This window comes from Haliotis rufescens, unplaced genomic scaffold, assembly GCF_023055435.1.
Source record: "Haliotis rufescens isolate VD_foot unplaced genomic scaffold, xgHalRufe1.0.p SCAF_7, whole genome shotgun sequence".
In the NCBI taxonomy this organism is placed as follows: Eukaryota; Metazoa; Mollusca; class Gastropoda; order Lepetellida; family Haliotidae; genus Haliotis; species Haliotis rufescens.
The window spans coordinates 58,088,862-58,112,685 of record NW_025964361.1 but is presented as its reverse complement, the minus strand read 5'-3'; the positions used below and the strand labels follow the sequence as shown (position 1 = coordinate 58,112,685).

The window sequence follows — 23,824 nt, the reverse complement described above, 5'->3', positions numbered from 1 at the left end:
AAGTGCAATAATTGTGTTCACGAAAGCAAAACGCAAGGGATATAACTGTCATTGTAAACTTGGTAATATACACATCACTACAACTGACTCTACGGTGTATGGTGGAATACTTCTAACATACAATCTGTCCTGTAAAACAAGAATTGAAAAGTACTGTCAGAAAGCAAGACAAAATATTAACTCCCTAAGATCTTTAGGATTAAATAGTTATGATCTTCATCCAATTTCAAGCGTGAAAATATGGCTCAGAATGATACTCACAACCAGCCTTTATGGATGTGAATTACTCTATGACATCAAGGGTCAACATGCCGCTCTGTTGGAAGGCACGCAAAGATATTTTGCACGCATTGTACAGGGTCTTGATAAAAGATCTCCCTCAGAATCTACTATTTCGAACCTTGGACTTTGGACAATTACTGCATATATTGATAAATGCAAACTTTTATTTCTTGGTCGTTTATGCAATCTGAACTGTAATAACTTTGCAAAAGATATTTTTTGCGCGTCCATTGCAAGCCCTGTCAATTCAAAGACAATCTGTGGAGATCTTAAATCAACACTTGATAAATACAATCTGAGTCCCTTCCTTCGTGCATATACTCAGTATGGTACTTTCCCTCCAAAATTGAAATGGAGAAATCGTGTTAACGAAACTATATGCAAATACGAAGAACAATCATGGCTCACAAATGTATCAAATAACGCAAGCATGTCCCGTTATAAGAGAATTCAAACGAAATTAACATACCATGTACTTTGGCAATTAGCTTTTCTGTACCCGGAATATCGACCTGCTTTACAACTCTGTGTGAAAGTCTCATCACGTAGTAAACTTTCGAAAGAGTGCATGCTCTGTAATAGGCATGCTTTTGACTATGACAGCCACGTTATTTTACATTGTGAAGCGCTGATATCAGAAAGAAATGCGTTTTTCTCTTCTCTCATTGACGTACTTGACGTTAAAAAATATGTTGATTTTGAAATGCAAGATGAAACAGATATGTTATCAGTCTTATTTGGGGCTGAAACAAAATTTACTCACAATCTGGATCAACACACCTGGGAAACTATTATACTTCAGTTCTCCTCGTATCTGTACAAACTAAGGCATCTTTTGATATATATCTTCTAGTGAAAATCTTTCATCATTTAGGTATCTGAATTTGATAAACTGTGTGTAATTGTAAATATGTTATGCCTTTTTTTATTGTGTTAACTGCGTGTAATTGAATATATATTCATTGTAATCTTCGGAATCGCATCTGGAGGAAATAATGAATCTCTCTCTCTCTCTCTCTCTCCCAAAGGAGGGGATATCGTGATCAGGTATCGTAAAGCCAACCCTATCCATGTCTCAATGATAACATTTCATATGCTTTTAAATCAGTAAATATAAGGATAAAGGAAAAACAATATAAACACAAAGGCAACATAATCTAATTTATTTGTGCATAAAATGTAACAGATATATCTTGAATGTGAATAATGAGTTTATTAACTATCACAAGAATGTTACAAAAAGAGTCATTTGATTCTATCCGGAAATGAAATAGTTTATATCAATGTATATGTATCTATTGTTTCACATGCTTTTCTTAATTCTTACATCCTCATATCCTTGTGGGGATATTATAATTAATAACAGGATTATTACATTCAAAGACGGAAAGGCTTTCTGTGTCTGTGCTTCCAAAAACAGGTTTCACTCGAAAGATGCATCATGATTTTGTTTTACTCTTAAAGGATTTCTTAATGCTGTCATAAGCTTCAATAACTGTGAAGTTTACTGACATTTTTTACACTGTTTATTGCCATTTACATTGACATTTATTGAAATCACAAATTAATATAACTGATAATATATTATGCTATGCTATGCTATGCTATGCTATGCTATGCTATGCTATGCTATGCTATGCTATGCTATGCTATGCTATGCTTTGCTGTATCATATTATATTATCCCTTTTGATTTAAAAATGTACACGCAAAGAGTTGTCAGAGGAAGTGAGTAAGATTAATGTTTGGGAAAGCAGCCCAAGATGTCTCCACTTTGTTGACACAGCTCTACACAGCAAACTATGTCTCTGAGACTCTGAGTCCCCTAAGTGTTTTTTGGGGGTAGGCATGTGCATAAGCATATCGAACAATGTGTCAGTGACTGAATTCCTCAGAGTATGAACCTTCATCTGATCAAGGCTAGCCTGTACAATGTATAAAATCCATGATGAGCATGATGATCCGAAGTTCTCCTGTTTGATTTGGATTATTAAACCTATAAATAACTACAAAAACCATCATGCCTTTTGGTTTCACAACCATAAAGAAGAACAAGATACTATACTTCTGATTATTGACGGTGATAGGACCAAACGCGTAATTTACAATCATGGGATTATTCCCAAAGTACAGTAACTACATAGCATCCTGCTGGGGCATCACACTTGGCGCAGATATACTGAAATACCTGATTATCCCCGGGAAGGATATCTTACTCTTAGAATGTAAAATGCATTAAGTATAATTTTGATATATGAGATTGTGGAACGGTTTAGTAGTTGAACTAGTGTCATTTCTACTTCAGTATGTGATATGTTTTTAATACTGACCTTTGTCGACTGGTGTAATTATCTGTACTCTGATCTCGTCAATGTGTATCTGACACATTGCATGTGTGGTGTGAAATTCGCATTTTTTTTGTATTTTAAATCTTGCTTTGAGAATGTTATTGGAAACAAAAGTCAGTGTGACTTTTCAGCGTATTGTAGAACTTGGGCCTAGCACAAATTGAGATAAGCGTAGCCCCTCTGTATATAGCCAGTCGTGCTTTCGTCTGGATATGGTGTCAGAAATTGGCGTAAACTCCAAGTTTCTTCATCCTCCGCTGAGTGAAATCAAGACAGAATCTCACGTCAGTCTGAAAATACACGCGAGCTGAAATCAGCAAATGTGCACCCATGTTTGTAAGACGTTTAAAATACAAACATTTTAACATCTTGTTCAATACATGCAATTTTACCTATATCTGAATACAATTTCTATAAAACCTTACATTTGTGAATGAAATATAGATTAAGTGTGCAACATATCAGAACTGCAGCTGCCATGCGGTCAAGAGAACATACGAACAGCCATTGGTGATACCCTTGCACGTCATATTTTACCTCTGTGAATGGCGGACCTCCAAGACGAGTGTAAAGCTGTCGCATGTTGTTGATGACGTCCACCCTACCGTCGTCCTCCAGCCTGCTGGCGATGTTAAGCAGAAGCACCAAGAGACGAAACTCCTCCACAGATCTGTGATAAACCAATCACATTCAAATAAGTACAATTCAATTCACAATTTACTGCCTGTAGCATTTGATTATATTTAAACAGACGGCCAATGTCCAGGCAAGTTACTATGCCATCGATGTACCTTAGTAGTACCAAATAATTACATCTTAACACCTGCAGATCACCAACACCAACATTGATAATGTATGTACATACTCTGCTACCACTGTGCTTAAGCCTCGTTTGGGATCACTTGTCCACGTGAGAAAGTTGTCAATCAGCAAGTGGAAACTGGGATCCCTCACACTCCCCATGATGTTGTAATGTTGAACAACAGTAGTGTCATCGATATCCTGAAATATTGAAATATTAAATGGTTACTTTTAATGCATACTGCTGTTTAAGGTAATACTCATGTATGTAGTCATGTAGATATTTTTCAGGCCACGGTAGAGAGTCATTGACTTACTGTTGAACGATTTCTGTAAATAATCGAGTCTAGAAGGTTAACATGAGCTGAATACATGAACAACGATCCACACTATCGGGCACACAATCAGCCAAGTTACCGACCCTGGCCACTGGTCTCTTCAGCTGGTTCTTATATGGGATACTAGTGACCCTTTCCTCTCCAGAATCCACACCGGATTTTTCGTGTGGTAAAAAGATATAGTGATATAATTCGAGCAACAACATTGTGGGTTAACGCTACACACAGTACATCAGTATTCGTATTAAAATATTTTGTTTTTCAACCTTTAGTTTCAGCTCCACTGTGTTCAGAAGGGTGTCATCAGACAGAGCTGTAGACCTGGACATGCTCACTTCAAATCTGGTGGTGGTAACAGGACAGTCTACTGATGGGAGGTAATCCTGGAACGAGTTGTTAATGATGAAGAATTTATGAACATCAAATAGATCTTGTACCTATTTGTCGTTTGTTACATATGTAACTATCATCAGGACATTTGTGCTCCCGTGAATACGAGTTAGGGCTTTGAACATAAAGCTATTTAACATGCAGCTTACTTTCAATAAAATGAGTGGGTGTTTGACGCCCCACTCAGCAATATGACGGTAGTCTGTAAATTGTGGAGTCTGGACCCAACAATCCAGTGATTGACATCCCGAGCATCGATGTATTCAACTGGGATACGATAACGTGAATCAACCAAGTCAGCACCCGATCCCGTTAACCGCCTCTTACGACAAGCACGGGTTGTTGAAAGCCTATTCTAACCGCACTTTCAATCAAAGTAAGTGTCAAATGTGGATCATATTTATATGAAATGTACCGTTGGTAATACATCTTGAAAAAACCTCTACAAAGCATACAATGACGGATTTATAGCATCATATCAGTAGGACTGATGTTGTTTCTTGAGCATGATGTTTTGTTTTATGTTGTTGTTGCTCTTCAAAGAAACAATTTCATCAAGATAATATTCTGCACATTTTCCTACAAAAATAGACAATATTTCTTTAACTTTCTTCGGGAAATAAACCCACTCGTCAAAAGGGTCCAGCTCACTTTCTCTTAATTAGGAAACAACTACAAAGTTGTATATGGTTATTACTATTTGTATGAAGTGTATGCTTGGGGCAAAAAGCGTGACATAAATGTGTGGCCTTGATATCTTAGAATATATAAACCATTTTTAAATATCAGTTCATAAATATATACTGACCTGAGCACCTCCAGCATATGTTATTAAAATGTGCGAGTCACTGTTGTAAACTTGATTCCACACGGCCTCTTTTTCCGGATGTGACGACATAATAAAGAACCCATTCAGAGATGCATGTGACTGCGAAATAGAAATGAGTATTAATAAAACGGGTTATAATAATGACTGATCTCATTCTTCTTTACCAAATTGTCAGTTTTGTATGTTTGGGCTATTCACGCGATTTATCCAAAACGTACAAGTAAACAGTGCATATTTGTCTCTTGTCAAATAACTTGTTGATATCATCAAGTGATCTGCAAGGTCGACATTGTCATGAGTGCCGCAGAAAAAGACAACTGTTCTACTTATTAGGTATGTTCGTGCATGAAGTGCACGATCTTACTCTGAAAACCATAGCGTAAATGAAGTAGACTGAAAGTTGTACAGGCACAAAGTGATATTTTACTCGAGAGAAACATCAATTGTAAATTTGAGGATAAATATAGCATTTCACCACTGAATGCACAACATCTGTACATTAAATATGGTATATTGCGCTGCTTACTTACAGGAACGCTTGTGACAATTGCTCCCTCGGCATGCCCTGAAATGTAATTGCAACTGATATAGAGAACTTTAACTACAAGACTATTTTCAAAGTTACATTGTTGACATGTGTCTCGATATTCAAGGTCACGCAGACTTAGTTCACTTACTTAGCATATATAACATACCATTATATGTTTAAAGAGTTAAATAACCAGTTGTTCTTTCATTACATGTATTGTCACTTGATACTGATGACACTGTACTCACCCCCACCTCCGCGTTGTAAAGCCTAAAATAAATGTTAGTCAATCACTAAATGTGATGTACATTCTGCACAAATTATTATATTTAATTATTTCATACATATCCATGGTTACATATTACCATGGATACTTCTTAAAAAATGAGTGTTGAAAGTATGTATCTGGATACATGGAGTGTATCTATACCGTCACTTGTCAAAAGTGTGTAATCAACGTTGACAGGTAAGACAGTTGGTGGCTGATATTTGCTCAATTGCAATACGTGAACGGAGAAAAGGTGAATTTGTGTTAATAGGCATGCCTACCTCGAGGTGTTGTAGTACCGTCCTATTGCCCACGGTAACATCTAACACCTGACCGAGGTCAAGGTGTTCGATGGAGGTGGAGTCAAGTGTTGTGTCCCCCTCTGTCACGGCCCTTGCCAACGCCTGATAGATGAACCAGTACTGCTCCTGGATATATAAAGGTGTTTGATAGAAAGTTATCAACAATGACATAGTTACCAATAAGATATCCTACTTGGATAAAACAATTGTCATGTTTTACAATTACCTTTGTTTGAATCATGTTCTTCCTCTGCCCTCTCATGTTGGAGACGAAGCTAACGACGTCCACAACACCCTCTGTCTTTGCCTGCTCCACAAGACTTTCGATAGTGATGTACGTCCCTGTTCGACCTATACCAGCACTGGATTGAAGAAGGAGTTTAAACAAAACAGTAACAAATACCACACAAATATCCTTTGATATACGTACAAAGAATTCGAAAAGCACCAGTGTCTTTTTTATCTTCGAAAACTAAGAACACTTAAAAACCTTCCTGCTTATAATCAATGTTCCAGCAATCCAACATGTTCTTTCCTAAATGAGTTCAAAGAACGGCATAGGACTCTTGCTCAAAAGTTGTTTAATCAGGCTTATGGCATTCAAGGCCTTTCTAAGTAAACATGTCGAAGACGTTTCCGAATTTGACGAATCAGTTACACAAATGATGTCCTATTTTGACTTGTTGCCGTGGTTTTTCAGGTATAATCTTGACTTGTCCTTGTGTTTGTGATGGGTGCCATTGGTGGGGCAGTATGTGCTCACCGTTTCGCGGACATTTGTTATCATCACTATGCTATCATCGGAATCGCAAAATGAGATTTATTATACTTAGATATAGAAATGTTTTTTTCTCGCTCATATTTATATAAATGCAGGGCCTTGAAAATATCGTATTCGTATACATCATTATGGCTCAATAAATAGGATCAGTGTTATGATTTCTTGTAAAATACACACTACGTTATACGTATCAATACACAATTCTTAGAATTCTTAGAATGATCATTGAGTAATAATTCGAAAATTAAAATTTGATATTGATGTATTTCAAGTTTTGCGCCCCTAATGGCTATTGACTTCGTCTTTTGAACCGAACCTGCAGTGAACTATGATCGGCTGTGTTTGTTGTCCAGATATGACCTTGACCCTCCACATGAAGTCCAGCAGGGCAGCGGTGTCCGGCACACCATGATCTGGCCAGCTGGTGAAGTGAAGGTGGTGGACAATCCCCCTCTTGCTTTCCTGTCGTCATAAATGATTATGTATCTTCCATGAGCGGATGCTAAACGAACGTTTGACAATAATACGTGTATCCTTTACTACTTCGTTTATAATTCCAATACATGGGTACCCTCTGAAAAAGAGAGGACATGGGTGTCCAAGTAATGTAAGACAGTAATGTAAGCAATATTCAGCATGGCTTACAGATAGGTAACATCATTCAGATTCACTCCTACCTTCTCTTTCTGAACAGCCAACTTGGTGATAGTATAGTTTGCTAGTTGTGTTTGTGCTGCCAGAGTAACTGTTATGTCTCCAAACGTCTTGGTACCCTTCTCTGGCCAATATTGTAGACACTTCATCTTTAACAGAGTTCACATGTATGAATAATTGCATCCATAAACATTTCAAACTGTGTTTTTAATTTGATTTCAAGTGAATACCATAAAAAAACCATGAATTCTTACAGATAAGTCTAATCTTATTGTTGAAAAGTCAGAAAGTTAAATTACCTCAGAGAACTAAGTTCATACCTTGCATGCTTCCACCAGACCTGTTACCATGACAATAGTGCTGCACCCCTCCTGCCAGATCATCTTCCAGAAGTCCGTTATTATGTCCGATTTGTAGGGACCTGTACGAGGTTAATACTCAACAATTTATAACGTAACGCGGCTGAGGACGAATCGGAGATAATGTATTTACCCAACTTCTATTCATCTACATTGTGTTCCTTGAGATTAAACGTTACATTCTTTCATTGACCAAACCCTATTTGATATTACCTTGTGCTGCTATATAACGCTTCTCTGACTTGTAACCCTGGACGAAAACAGCGAAAAAAGATCACAGAACGTTAATACAAATAATGGCAATTGTAACATATGTATGTTAAATGTGAAAAAATAGTTTTCTCATTCTTTAGTTGAATGTTTATCTTGAACATCCTGACAATACATTTGAAAACATATTTCATGTTGTGGATACTTTTGATTATTAGAAAATGTTATAACAAAGTTGTAACTCACATCCAGGTAGCTTGCGTTGATGTAGTCACCTCTACTGTCATCACTAGCGTCATGCAAGATCACCCGATTGAAGTCATCTGGCAAAAACAGAAACATTGTACATAACATAATATCCTTTAAAAGGGGAGGCTTTCGTGTATTGAAGAATTTAAATACAATATTTTATCCGTACATGGGTAATATCCTTTGAACCTGTTCTTCCCTTTGTTCTTCGTCTTTTGTGATTCCTCATAGGAATGCATGAAACCATCAGGTAGACGCTGAAAGGAAGAAATGACATCTTTCACTAACATGAGGCTGATATGGTTCAACATAGTAATACTTTCAGGTATCAGGTTACAGACTTTCAATATATTTCCTTCCTGAAACTGACCTTAAACTCCTCTTCAGCCCTTTCAGGCTGGTCTTCCATCGCCTGCACTCGTGTCGCAAGTGAGGACACGGGGATAGCATGGCATGCTTCAACATCATCCAGATTGTAGTAACTTCTGTCAGCAAGATCGGGTGCTTCCTGTGGTGTTACCTGAGCATGGGTATCATAATCTTCTTCATCCTCCAGGACGGGCAGACCTTGACCTTGACTGTCGACTGGATCATTAACAAGTACGTTGTCACGTTTGTCCCCACTTTGGTTTTCACGCAGGTTAACATTGCGACCATCTGGGGCTGGAGAACCTACAGCCACGTGTGCAGTAGTTGTCCGAGTCTTCTTGGATGACACGACTGGCTTCGCTTCCTCATCAAATCCAACATTTATGTATGTATTTTCTGCATCTGTGCCCAATGCCATATTCACATTAGTTTTATTGGTATCACTTATAAATTGGGTTCCCTCACATACTTTAAAGCACCAACGCAAAAGAATAATCAGCCTCGAATATCAGCTGAGAGAGCGTAAAAGGCGAAAGGGTGATGAAAATAATATGAGCTAATCACTAAAAATCGGTGATGTTGATAGGTGTCCTAGAAATACGTACGCACCTGCTACATTTCACATTTTCATAGACAGCATAAATTGACAAAATCATTTGTGATAGGTGTCTGATTGCAATAAGTACCTTGAATGTTTTTCGTCTTGGAAGGGACATGTGAAGTCTCTTTTAGGACTGATTCATTGGAAGAAGATCCCTTTCCTTTCTGCCGTCTCCTTCTGTTTAATGTACAATACATATTTGCTATCAAATTATATAATCTCAACACTTGTATGGAATATTGTTTCCATGGCAATAAAGTAACTGACCTTGTGAGAAGCACAACGAGGATGACCACAAGGGCCACAAGCACAACACCCACTGCAGTTCCTGCTAGAGCTGCGACAGGGACGGTCTGGGCAGGTTCTGCCTGGGCAGGTTCTGACTGATCTGTGCGATGAAATGACATATATATATATATATGTATGCCTGGTCGATGTAATGTGTGTATGTGTCAGCTCAAATACGCTCTCTTACATGGTTATCGTGTCTTAGCTAAATATCTACTGACAAATTATCATATGATTGACAGAATTTGCTTAAAGTGTCTGCATGGCCGAGGTATATAATTTGTATCTGATCCCATTCCTTTAAGTAACTTGATCAGGGACCGGACACTTGTCCTTATTATTGACCATATGGTCATTGTGCTTTCAAGACTTTAGCCAGCCTGTTATACCATGTTTCCCCTTCACACACATTGTATTTGATATATCTAACATGTGTGTGAATGAACCTGCAGGTTGGTCTAATTGCTGTTCCTGTAATTCTGTGATGCTTACCTTTACACTGGGGTCCCATGTATCCTTCAGCACAGCCAGAGGGACACTTGCCTGAATTAGGGTCACATGTGTTATTACCAGCGCACAGTCCACATTCCTCTTTACATTCGCCCCCAAAATGGCCTCGAATGCACGCTAGAATATGAACAAATAATAATGGAAATTATTAAAATCCATGGTTTGAATTTGAGCATACATTCATTATAAACCGTTATTGGACATGACGAAAGTTTTTTCTCATCAACGCAATGGTTTCATTACCTGTGCAGTCGTACAGTGTCCACCCTGTCTCACATCCCCTGTCACAGTCCCCTGTTGAGTTACAGGAAGAGTTTCCCACACATTGTCTGGAGGCGCATGTCTTGTCACAGTTAGCTCCGTAATGTTGGCTGTCACAGGCTAACAACACAAACTAGGAATATATATATTCCACCTCGTCAAAAGTATCGCACTGCCAAGAAATGATTGTCATAAGAACAGAGATGTGTAAGGAGAAACTTGAAAGCGGAAGGGGAGCAATTTAGAGTATGTTTTAATTTACAACATGTTTTTTTTATAAACAACAGGAATAATAAGCATGTACAAAGAAAAACAACAACTTTATTCCCCAGTGACGACAATGACTGTAATCGGGGGAAAATAGAGGTAGTATACGTATGGTAACTTCAGGAATGAGATGGACAGATCAACACGTACGTGTCTTGGGAACGTTGTACTCATGTCACAGTTAAATGATCAATAGTGTTAGTCAATATCTGGTGTGACCACAAAACACACGAATCACATCGCAAAGACGTCTCATCGTGCTCAATATCAGACGCCTGATCCTCAATTGAGGAATATGTCGCAATTCCTGATGCATTGCCTGTGTCAATTCCTCGCTCTAACCCTATGTCCCAACTGATGCCATAGATGTTCGTTTGGAATCAGGTCTGGGCTTTGAGAAGGCCAAGGCAGTGAATCATTGTCTTTATGGAGATTGTCAGTCACAGTTCGGGGTAGGTGGGGTTGGGCATTTTCGTCATTGAAGACAGGACAAGTGCATGGTTATATCAAATGGGGCACAACAAAACCGTTAAGTATGGCATCCTGGTACCTTTGTCCACGTTTACAATCAAAGGAGCAACGTTCCCATACGATGCCTGAGCCACCAACACATGCCAATGTTTCCTGGAAGTTGTGCTGATGATAAGATATTCATCTTTGCCTACAGACACCAGTCCTACCATCAATGTGGTGCAACAAAACCGACTCTGGTCAGACCAATAAATCCTCCTTCGTGACCTCAAGTTCCAGTGTGCTCTAGCCTGACATCAGTCCAAACCGTCCCGCATGTGTTAGGGTGAAAGGGTTGACGCTTTACTGGTCTTCTGATATCCTGCTGCTGTCAGTAGACGCCTGACTGGTGCTAAGGTACACTCTGTTGTGGGTATGTCAGTGATGACAAAGAACACAGCAAGTTGAAATTGGCATCCGTTGTGCCTGCTGTACAAGGACCCTGCCCCCTCTGGCACGAGTCTTCCGTGGACGTCCTGATCTCGACAAGTCCCTCACATGTCCAGTAAATGTGCGTTTTCTAATGATTCGACTGATTAGTGTGAGTAACGTTCAACACCGTGGCAATAGCTCAACAAGACATTCCAGTTTGATGATTTTCTGGAATAGTATACCTTTCAATAACTTCAAAGACAGACTTTCAAATCGGTAGAATTTTCATTCAAAATTAATAGCAGTAAAGAACCTTCTGTCATCAAACAGTTATTTCTCTTCAGGTGGGCATACGGCTCGCATAAACGCACCCACAAGGTTGGACAGTTAAAGTGGCTATCATCCTACATGTGGATTATGTATCAACAAACAGTGTACCATTAGAAAATCTCGACCCGTGAAGATTCCCGGGTTGAATAGGTCTTCAGCAACCCATGCTTGCCGTAAAAGGTGACTATACTTGTCGTAAAAGGCGACTAACGGGTTCGGGTGGTCAGGCTCGCTGACTTGGTTGATGCATGTCATGATGCATCGATGCTCATGATATCAATCACTGGATTGTCTGGTCTAGACTCGATTATTAACAGACCGCCGTCATATAGCTGGAATATTGCTGAGTGCGGCTTTAAACAACAAACCAGCCAACCAACTCAATTATATTTTAATGTTGGTGGTATATATAATCTCATCGTAACCTCAGACGTTCCAATAAAGTTTCATAAGGCATGTTTTTTCTTTAAGCCATAGGCTCAGTTTACGTGGGGATTTCATCATCTACTGCCCGCCGTGTGTTGGTGTTTGTCTTAGAGCTAGGGAGCACTTATATTCAAAAAGTAACCACCAACATATAAAACAACTTTCTTTATTAATATTTGGTATCTTAAGAATTATCATTTGATTAATAAATTGAAATAATTTTAAACACACACACACACACACACGCGTATATTTGGAATTGGCATGCATTAAGGCAAACTACCATTACAAATATTAACAAAGCATGCGGTAAGTACCGAGAACCTTTGGTAAAAACACAATGGAACATAACTGGAGCTTTACCCTCTGACAGCTGAAGCTGGACTGAGGAGAACTGGGTTCATCGAACTTTCAGTGACCACCCCTTTTGTCATAAGGACATATATTCTACACGGTGTATACTTGCATGTAGCCATATAAAGCTGTGTATATGTGCAAGGCGACTAAACTATGTCTTTACCCGTGGTACAGGCTCCACCCTTCCATCCAGATACGCATCCAGATGTGCATGTTCCTCTCACATGATCGCAAGACGAGTCTCCTGCACATTTTCTTTCTGAACAAGCCATGTTGCAGTCAGCTCCATAGGTTCCATTGTAACATTCTGTGATGAAAGCACTGAGTTACTTTCCTTTGCAAAACATGCATCAAGAAACAAACAAATAAAATGTATGTTCGACGAGGGCATCTCCGTCAGATTGACACGAAACAGATGAGCACTGGTTTGATGCTTACAGGACTATGTTCACGAACAAGTCGACATAGAGATAATAAATCAGCTAACATAATGTAGCAGAATGTAAATAGTGTGTAATTTATTTGAATATCCTATTGCTTATGTTGCATGTGACCAGGTGTTTGGCTTTAAACATTTCAATATTTCTCATCTCTCGTCACTGCTTTATTACAACTCTGCATGATTCACAGCAGTGCACTGATTGGGGTCAGTTAATTAATACCTCTTTAATATTTATATTTATCATAAGGAGGGCTAGGATCTGATATCTTAGTCTTGTTAAGTACACTTTTATCATTTTAATTGCATATATTTGTATAGTGTAATTTGCAGTATGATCCACATGGTACGCAATGTCGTAAATATGTTACATATTCTTCAAAATCATGACACATAAGTGTGCATTGTGATATTAAGACATTGCTAGAGTAACCACTTAGAATAGAATGTAATTAGTGTTTAACAAACATATTGTTATAAGGTGCTTTCAGTAATTGATATAGTTGAAAGCTTGTAGCTGTATCTAATAGAATACATGTATCATTAGCAAAAATATACAGCGATGAATGTAATGACATATTGTACAGTATTTTAGTACACTTAGTCTTGTATGAGTTAGTTGATGATTATGTAATACTCTGTGAAAGTGTTCGTAAATATGTACTGATGCAGTGCACATATATATATATATAGAGAGAGAGAGAGAGCATGTATGTGTGCTTATTATTTACATTTTGCTTAATTGTGTCATTTCATTATTAGGCACACAGGCACATATAAAGCCACACTGTTGGCATTGTCGTGATGAGCCGCTGTAACAATAAAATACACAAACTGCATATTAATCACTCAGTGACTGAAATCAGACCATGAAATTCAGAGATCAATATCCTTGGTCACAGTTAAATCGATCACCACAATGTTTGTTTGGCTTAGAGTTATACCTATTCTTACAATTCCTCATCCATTCTGCACAGTCCACGTTGAGTCTTACTGAGGTTAAACCAACTCAAATTGATATAGAGTGCTCATAATATGTGGCTTTGCTAATATTGTATAATGATGCAAATGGTTTATATCTTGATTATTTCTCCCTGCAGTGTGAACAAACATTTCCGTATATGACGTTTGGCCGCATTATGCAGATAAAATACTTCAACGTGTATAATTCAACTTGAAATAGCATGACTGAGGGAAATAACATATATCTTCGTATCAGCTATCGTGAAGTGTGATGTACTTCTCAAACATGTCAAAGAGAGAAATTTAAAACAACGAGTAACATATCACAGAGAGATAAGGCTTTAGAGTTCGCTCCTTAACTTAGAAAACATACCGAGAATCATGGCAGGGGAAAAAACATAATAAAATCATAAATAACATATTCCAACTTGTCAAAATGTACCTTGTGTACAGTCCACACCTCTCCATCCAGGGAGACATCCCGTGTCACATGATCCATTGTAGCGATCACACGATGAATTGACATCAGAACATTTCCTGTTAGTACATATGTTCACACAGTTGACTCCATAGTAATCAGCGTCACATTCTACAGGAAAAAAAATTTTTTTTAAATCAAGACTCTCCTTTCAGGGATAAGTTACAATATGATGTGTAGCTATTACAACGGACTCACAATTTAAATATGATTGCCTACTAATGTGTACGTATTTAACTATAGCACGGATTTATTGCTATACAAAGACAGGATCCATCAGCTTAAATGTCCACAATTGCAGTTCATATAATATTGTAAGTAGGTTTTGTAAACCCGTTATTTCATGCCACCGACGAGTATCAAAATGATCATGTTTACATAGTTAGCTTCTTGACGCATTTTTCAAAATAAAACAAGCTCTATTTTTAGTCATTGCTACTTAAATGCGGATGATATGTTCAATTACATCAATTACATTACCACATTCGCTAACTGACACTCACGCTGATGACCAAAATAATAATGTCCTTCAATAACCTCATTTACCCGTGTAACATGCTTGTCAGCCATAGCCCTTCACTGCACCCCTCTACCTTTGTTCGGCCGGTCCCAGGACACACACCTGTCTCCCCGGTCTACAGTCTCCAGAAAACACACCTCAATCCCTCATCTGTATCACAACTGTCTCCCTTCTGTCCCTGTCTGCAGTGTCAAGGACAAAATTCACTGACTTAATCTCCTCATTTGTATCAAACCTGCCACCCTGCCACCCTGCCATCCAGGTCCAGAGTATCCAGGACACCCACTACTGATCATGAATGAATCTCATCACCTGTATCACATCTACCTCCCTTGTCAGCACACCGGGAAACACATCGCTGCATCAATCTCTTCATAAAGCTGATAAAACTGGAATACTGTTCAACGCATAGTTAAACCCAACTCATTCAACTCTTTTGGCCTAATTTACCAACAAGAATACCATCAATTACAATTATGACACTTATAAATCTATATTTACTGATGGATCCAAGAATGGTGGTGCAGTTGCTAGTGCCACTGTCATTGGATCCAGAACAATATCTTCACGATTACTAGATACCAGTTCCATATTTACAGCAGAAGCAAACGCCATTTTTACCGCACGGAAATATATCAAAAACCAATCCAAACATAAACAGTTCATTATTTTTTTCTGATTCACTTTCATGCCTTCAGGCAATTAAAAATATGTCATTTTAACATCCACTTTTAATCCAAATTCTTGAATTATTTAATGATCTTGCTCCTGGCTAATATGACATCGTCTTTTGTTGGTTACCAAGCCATGTTGGTATCATTGGTAACACAATGGCAGATCCTGCTGCAAAAGCAGCACTCAACAAATCTGTGACACCACTTCTTATCCGATACACTGACTATACACCTGTTATTAGATCTCACATCCCTGATCTGATGCAAAAGAAGTGGGACACCCAAGTAGGTATCAATAAATTACATGAAATAAAACCAAATATCGGTTACACCTTCTTGGGCTGTCAGTCCAGATTTGAGGAGGTCATTAGGCGACGATGTCGTATTGGCCACAGCAGATACACAAATGCATATTTATTAAAAGGTGAGGATCCTCCGTTTTGTATCCCTTGTGATAAAAGAATCACGGTCAAGCATGTCCTGCTTGACTGCATTGATGTTTCCATCACAGGGGATAAATATTTCAGTGTCAAAACAGTTAAGGACCTTTTTTATGATGTTAATTCTCATTTAATATTACGTTTTATAAATGAAATAGAACTTGTCCATAAATTCTGATGTGCTTAATGTATTATTTTATAAATTGGTAGTGCTAATTGTTAACTCAGATTGTGAGTGGCTGTACCCTCGAGGGTAGCGTCAAATTATTGTCCCCCCTTAGAGGGTATGTAAGTCCCAAATCATTCAAAGTATTATTATGCATACCAGACTTTTAAAACGTAGCATTTTTGTCATTTTAATCTTAGGCTTAACTGGTAAACTATCGCCAGTGACTGAAGGGATGATATAAAACCTTCCGGGGTCCATGCAGGAAGCAAAGGCTCTGTAAGTCCCCATGGTCCCTAGTATGGTGACCTTTAGTTACTGACGATCCCTAGCCCATTTATATATTGTGTTGTTCATGGATACTTATGGCTTTTATATATTCTCAACTAGTTTGAAATCGAATCTGTGATATTCTTGTTATTGTACTGTCCTTCGTTGACAGATTTATATTCAGTCTAAATCTATGTTCTATTAATGTCCTTCTCGTCGCGATATGGCGGAAATACTGCCGATGTGACGTTAAATTTTAACTCACTCACTCACTCACTTTTGGCCTAGTGTTTTGATTCCGGAGAGAATGCTGTCTCATGTGCATAATAAATAGATCAGTAAGGAGGGGAGCGCAATTGGTGCCAAATTCCTGTCTAAATGTCCTGTCTGTATTTGCATTATTGTTGTTTCCTCTGTAAACAGCTCATGGTATGCTATATTGTCGCGGCAGTTAAATTATAATGGCTCGAAATGGCGAATGTTCACTAACACATTAGTTTGTCGCAAATGTCAAATGTTTCTTGTTCTCTATTAAACTTTTATGACACATTAATTTGAATGGATCAATGCTGGTTTTCTTTACAGAGTTAGGTAAACAAAGTACTTATAAGTGGCGACTCAGGGGCGGTAAACTCTATATTATCGCGGTGTCACTAAATTGTTGGTGATTGGTTGATTATGTGGTTTACATTACTTCCTGTTTTAGATTATGCCCAATCAGTATGCATACAAAATAGGTCGGGTCCAAGCACATTGTCCAAACAAGTGAATCCTTTGTAACCAATTTCGAATGAAGGTAGGGGCAATTCCACTTCAAAAACATTCCTGGATCTATCATTTGTAGCCGTGACATAGGTAACATAAAGTGAGATTAAGTCCTGTATTCGATCACGCGATGAAATAGTGTGATAAGTTTTGCATAAGTAAAGAGTTGATAGGGGATCTAGGTTTCGAGATTTACCGACACCGCGACAATATAGAGCCCGCGAGTCATACTATACTTACCTGTCTACAGCCTCCTGGACACACACTACTGACTGAATGTCCTCACCTGTATCACCGCCACCCTGGTCTACAGTCTCCAGAACACACACTACTGACTGAATCTCCTCACCTGTATCACATCTGTCTCCCTGCCACCCTGGTTTACAGTCTCCAGGACACACACCACACACTGAATCTCCTCACCTGTGTCACACCTGTCTCCCTGCCACCCTGGTCCACAGTCTCCAGGACACACACCACACACTGAATCTCCTCACCTGTATCACACCTGTCCCCCTGCCACCCTGGTCTACAGTCTAAAGAACACACACTACTGACTGAATCTCCTCACCTGTATCACATCTGTCTCCCTGCCACCCTGGTCTACAGTCTCCAGGACACACACCACACACTGAATCTCCTCACCTGTGTCACACCTGTCTCCCTGCCACCCTGATCTACAGTCTCCAGGACACACACCACTGACTGGGTCACATGTTGCTCGTAAGCATTGGCAGAACTGATTGCAGCTATCGCCGAAGACTCCTGGACTGCAAACTAAAAGTAGGATGATAGTGAATATCCTTGTTTCCAATGGTACTTTTAGTGTGTGGTTTCAAAAGTGTCACTGATATATGAATATTATTTGCACTATTGCTTCCACTTTCAAGTTGTCTGCGGTCCCATTTAACAACACTACGGTGTTTATTGCATATGTAATTGCATGTAAAATAGGCACTTGGTCTAGATTAATTCCTCATTGTGACATTATATGGAGATCTGCATGTAAAATAACCAAAAAAGCCATTCTCAATCGCACTTCAATAACTTTTGCTGGACAGTTTTCCTTTAACTGTGAAAATGAATAAAGATTTGAATGGCGTAATGATACACTATATTGATAGACCCGTGAAGATCCGTAAAATAAATCTTCAGCAACCCATGCTTGCCTTAAAAGGCGACTATGCTTGTCTCAAGAGGCGACTAACGGTATCGGGTTCTCACGCTTGCTGACGTGGTTGATGCATGTATCCCAATTTCGTGGATCGATGCTCATGATGTCAATCACTGAATTGTCTGATCCAGACTCGAATATTTACAGACCGTCGTCATATAGCTGGAATATTGCTGACTGCGTCGCTCAACAACAAAGAAACAAACCAAACCAAACTCTACTCATAAGTGTTGTTATGTGGCTTGATGTTCACTTGATGTTCACTTTAGCGCTGCTGTTTTGTTTTGAAGTGTTTTGTAGATTGATAAACGAACACTTTTGATCATAACCGATTAGCCATTCTCAATGTCAGTTTTCCTTTAACCGTGAAAATGTGTGAAGATTGGAAAGGCACAATGACATACATAACATGGCTGGATGTTCACTTTACCGATCCTGTTTTTTTAAGTGTTTTGAAGTTTGAAACACTGTTGATCATACATAATCTTATTGACAACAGATGGTGGCTTACGACAAAGGGTCAAACAACATCCGTGCAATAAGGAAAAGCACGAAAACCTTAGATCTGAAACATCAACAAGTTGCAACTTGAACTTGACAATTTAATCTTGACAACTTAAAACGGAATCACGGCGACACTGTTGTCTGACGCGACCCACCACTGGGAATGATGTCCGTCTCTTGTCAGGGACGTCCTCAGGGTTTGGGAAGTTACCAGTACTTCAAATGCCCTTCATCACACACACAAACGTATCTTTAGTATCATATGAGAAGGCCAGTGTAGCTCAAATACCCTCAATGAAGTATGAAGCTCATTGACTACAGTTGTGACAAGGAAGATTGATCCGTCGCCCTCTTATACAACAATGCATTCACATTAACGCTAACTTCCCCTTCACAAATGTAAACTGTGGGTGGAAATTGATATGGCAACATGTGCCCATGCTTCCAATGTCGAGGCCAAGACCCTTAAAAGATTCAAAATATATGTCGAATATCAAGGCACCATCTGTTGGCACAAATTGAGATAAAGGTGTTAAAGGTAAGTAAAAGGTCTAAACAAATCGGGGCCTAACCATATTCTTATACACTAAAATATGATGCATGGGCATATTGTATTCCTTTGTTTTCTTATGTACATAATATAATATAACATATTTTTATAATATGCCAATATGATAAATATATTCCTTCTCTCATCGGGAAAGGATTCCTTTAAGTTACAGATTACACTTCTGAAAAAAACATACCATAAATCACTACCTCACACAGATTCAAGTGTGCGGGATCAGTGATGGTGAAGTATCTCCCTATTCCATCACAGACCACGTTGTAGATACCGTTGCCAGTGTCTGAAGTGTTGGACGGGAAGGAGTAGCATGGGGCACTGGGTGTGGTGCTGGTGTTGCTCAGGTAGAGTGCAGCCGTGCGAATTCGACCAAGATCTGTAATAAGTACAAGTTCAAATATATAATCAATACTAAAATGGCATTGTAGTCGGTAGACAACGAGCAGCTGACAATGCTCCGGATTTGCTAGTATACTCACAGTGCACAAACGTTATTGTATGTACAGAGGTATACAGACTATAACTATATGCTTTAACCTAGTTAAACCTAGCTATAATAATATGGCGACTTTTACATATACTAGTCTGGGCCAGGCAAACCTGTGGTTGACATTATATTGAACATCTTAAGCCGTCTATGAACGATGACACGAAGTCAAGTCACCAAGCCTGATGACCCGATACGAAAATACATATCTCACAACAATTAATAGAACTATTCCAATCCTGGTCCCCATCGGGTGACCTGATATGTAACACTATATTATGTAAAGAAGACAATTTGATCGTGACTTCAAAGTGTCAATGCATAAAAATCATACGAAGTTTCTGATGATATATCCTGACATCATGTATCCTGTAGTCGTGTCTCAGATCCACTGTCCACAAACTCCTAACGTCGTCAGCAGAGTTGAAACAGGAGCCTTGGTGCACATCCTGGTTAGAGTTCCCATCTACAGCTTTGTCTGCAGACCAGGCAGATGACCACAGTCGAGTAGGGGATGAGGCGTCTTTTCCTAAGGCAACGTTTTCTGTTTTGGTATCAACACAACATTTCACTCAAGTTATGAACACAAGAAGTGTCCAGAATAGACATTACACTGTAATAGGCATACATATCCATTCAAAACCAAACCATACATTCAAAAGTCTCGAGTCCTAAAATGATGTTTATGTTACTTGTAACAGATATACGGTGTACGGATATGTTGACAGACAAGGGCGAATACAGAAAACTTGACACACGACAAGAGGATCTGGTGGGTAACTACACAACACGCAGTACACTAAGTTACGGCCACCTGTGCTCAAATAACCTGTGAATACATATAACCTGCATTACGAGTGATTGATTGATTTAGCAATATTTCAGCAATATCACGGCGGGATACAGCAAAAATGGGCTTCACACATTGTACCCATGTCGGGAATCGAACCCGGGCCATCGACGTGACGATCGAACGCTTTAACCACTACCCGACCGCCCCCTGCATTACGAATTATCAAGCGAATTGTATGCTTTAAAACGGTTTTACTAACAACTCAGTCAATACACCCACCCACTGGTCCAACCTCTAAACCAGCCAACCTCTACTCACTAACTCGGATTGGGACAACAGGACCTGGTAATACAGTAAGTCGCGGCCACTTTTGCTCGAGTTCCTTTGAGTACATTATATCCTGCATTGCATTAACAAACTTATTTTACACTTTTCAAATGGTTTTGAAGGAATTTAGACGCAGAGCAGACATGCCCTCAATTCATATTCATCCTGTGTTTCATGGTTTGTCTGCACCATACCAGTGCTCTCTGTTTTCACCAAACTGGTAAACATTTAATACCTGCCTCACTTTGGTCTTCAAGCTGACAGCATCACACGCCCTTATGATGGTAAAACTCACTCACCCGCCCATCTAACCAGCCATAAAACACACCAATACACACACGCACTGACCAAACCAGCCAACCTCAGTCACTCAGTCACTCACTCAGTCACTCAGTCACTCAGTCACTCAGTCACTCAGTCACTCACTCACTCACTCATTCACTCACACACACAACCAGCCAAAACCCTACTCAATCACTCAGTCGTTCAAGTACCAGTATGCCCACCCAAACCTATTCTTTCACTCACTCAATAAGACTCACTCACCCAGCCACTCATGCTTTTCAATTATATCCCTACCTTTTTGACAGGTTTTCCCCTCTCCTCCCACCCAGCCTCTATCACAGGCACCTCCACAAACACCAGTTGTCTGGTGACAAGACTGCCCACAGTGACAGGTGTAGCTACACGAATCTCCGAATGTTCCCCAGGAACAGGAACCTGGGGAGATATACATTGGAACAGTTATAGCTGAAATGGAACCTGGCCAAATGAGTGAGGTGAGGTGAGATGCGGGTGGGATGGGGTGTGGTGAGGTGAGGTTTAACGTCGCGTTCAAGGTTATTTCACTCTCATAGCGATGTGCCTGACAAAGCCTGGACTTAAGTGTTTGATAGTGTAATTTCATTGAGATAACATGCCACAGTTTTTAAGACAAAAACTCGTTACACAGCCTCCGAGTCGTGCAGTCCTTACTTTACACCCTTAACGCAGAGCTCCAGACAGCGTAACGGCAAGTGTAATCTCTTAATTTCTTTCGTCCTAAAGACTGGGGGATCGAACCACCGACCTACCTCTCTTCAGACACAGAGACGGTTTGTTTAGCAGAAGGTAGCAATCAAAATATAATATATGCATTTTCTCTAAGCCTTTGCATTGAGACATCAGTAAACTTAATAATATTCATGTGCAAATGTTATTCACTGTTATAGCCTAATGACACTTTATCTGAATAATGTATTTCTGAGTTGTTTCGAAATACTATACATGTACATAACTATATAATCTAATCTTAATTGAAAATACACTCTGCTCGTGTAGAATTAGATGTCGGCAGCTTGTTTGAGTCACTTCTCATTTCTCAGTGGACGTCTCAGAGCCTGGACACAAGTTCCGTCACTGTCTTAACATGTTGGGCTTTGTAACAATTGTTATCGTTATATTATTACGTTTTGTCACAATCTCATGATTAAGTTACAGTGTAACGTTGTTTTAAAATGTCACGTTGCGACGTCATCGTTTCAGGATGCAGTGTTAACGATGTTCACAACCTTAATCTGAAATATGATGTGCATTATTGTTTACTTCAGATCCTTTCTAAATCTTCCATTGTAATTTAATTCAAATCCATGTTTTGTTAGCCATTTGTTGTTTTGAGAGTATGATTCAAACAGTGTTGATCGTCTTAGCATGAGTTTCAGCTCTTGCGATATATTATTCCGAATACATAGAGTGTATATACTTTAGTGCAACATTGTACATCACCGTCATATACAACCTTACTCCCCTTCAAGTAACCCATTAACTGGTCTACCATGCTCAGTCTTATGTGGAGTGATTGTCTTGGCATGGCAACAATGATGCAGTTAGTTAGTGTCATTCCAATAATTGACAAAAAGATAAATGTATGAAACATAAGGAATCACGATGTGTCACTCACCAATGACAACCTGTATCCAGCAAGCCGATGTGACCACGGTGACAGTCAGTATACACATACCCGCCATGTTTCACAACCAGGAAGTTGTTTCCGCTTGACTTCATAGCTGGGACACCTGATGTCGCTCACTGTCAAAATAAACATGGAAGTCTATAAGCGGGTGGAGGGGGAATGCTGACAGTAAATATCTGAAATGCATGTCCTTGTCCTGTATCACATAATCATAGATGAGGCTCAGATTTCATATTCAAACAAACATTCTCATTTCGGTCAACTCGTCAAGGAAAGGAAATGTTAGGTGGTCTTATGGTATACAGCTTTTAAAATATTTCGTAAATTGAAGTGTATTTTTATACATAACGTGGACACGCTTTTTGCCAAGTGACAGTTCCTGATGGTATGGTATCTGTGGGTGTCCCATTTACGGTCACTGCATATGTCTACCCACCTCAGTTTATGAATTAGACATGATCACTGTTTTACATTAGTCGCAGGGATGAGACACACACACACACAACATGTGTTCTTGGTATGGGAATCCGACACTCCCCCTGACTATGTTGTTGTACTAATGAGTCAGAGAAACCAAAATATATTTAATGAGAATGACACACACGACCTTTTGTATTGCAGTAGTTGTTTGGCAACTGTCAAATAAATGGAGAGTAGTGCAGCACATGTTGAATACTT

General features: G+C 39.2%; 1 protein-coding gene across 1 annotated transcript; it reads right to left on the bottom strand.

The window, feature by feature from the left end:
* Positions 1-1,428: 1,428 nt before the first annotated feature.
* LOC124125213 lies at positions 1,429-23,651 on the bottom strand. The gene is made up of 28 exons (XM_048387503.1): positions 23,583-23,651; positions 23,135-23,262; positions 21,775-21,915; positions 20,410-20,619; positions 19,770-19,964; positions 17,991-18,122; positions 14,475-14,621; positions 12,794-12,937; positions 10,351-10,488; positions 10,090-10,224; positions 9,577-9,697; positions 9,395-9,486; positions 8,710-9,110; positions 8,509-8,596; positions 8,337-8,413; positions 8,094-8,130; positions 7,842-7,942; positions 7,545-7,670; positions 7,184-7,329; positions 6,313-6,448; positions 6,066-6,212; positions 5,765-5,786; positions 5,518-5,552; positions 4,967-5,086; positions 4,035-4,151; positions 3,495-3,631; positions 3,167-3,299; positions 1,429-2,919 (listed from the first exon to the last, which is right to left on the bottom strand). Exons 2-28 carry the CDS (start codon positions 23,199-23,201, stop codon positions 2,848-2,850), a joined length of 3,417 nt encoding a protein of 1,138 aa, XP_048243460.1. The 5' UTR covers positions 23,202-23,262; positions 23,583-23,651; the 3' UTR covers positions 1,429-2,847.
* Between the last annotated feature and the right edge of the window lie 173 nt (positions 23,652-23,824).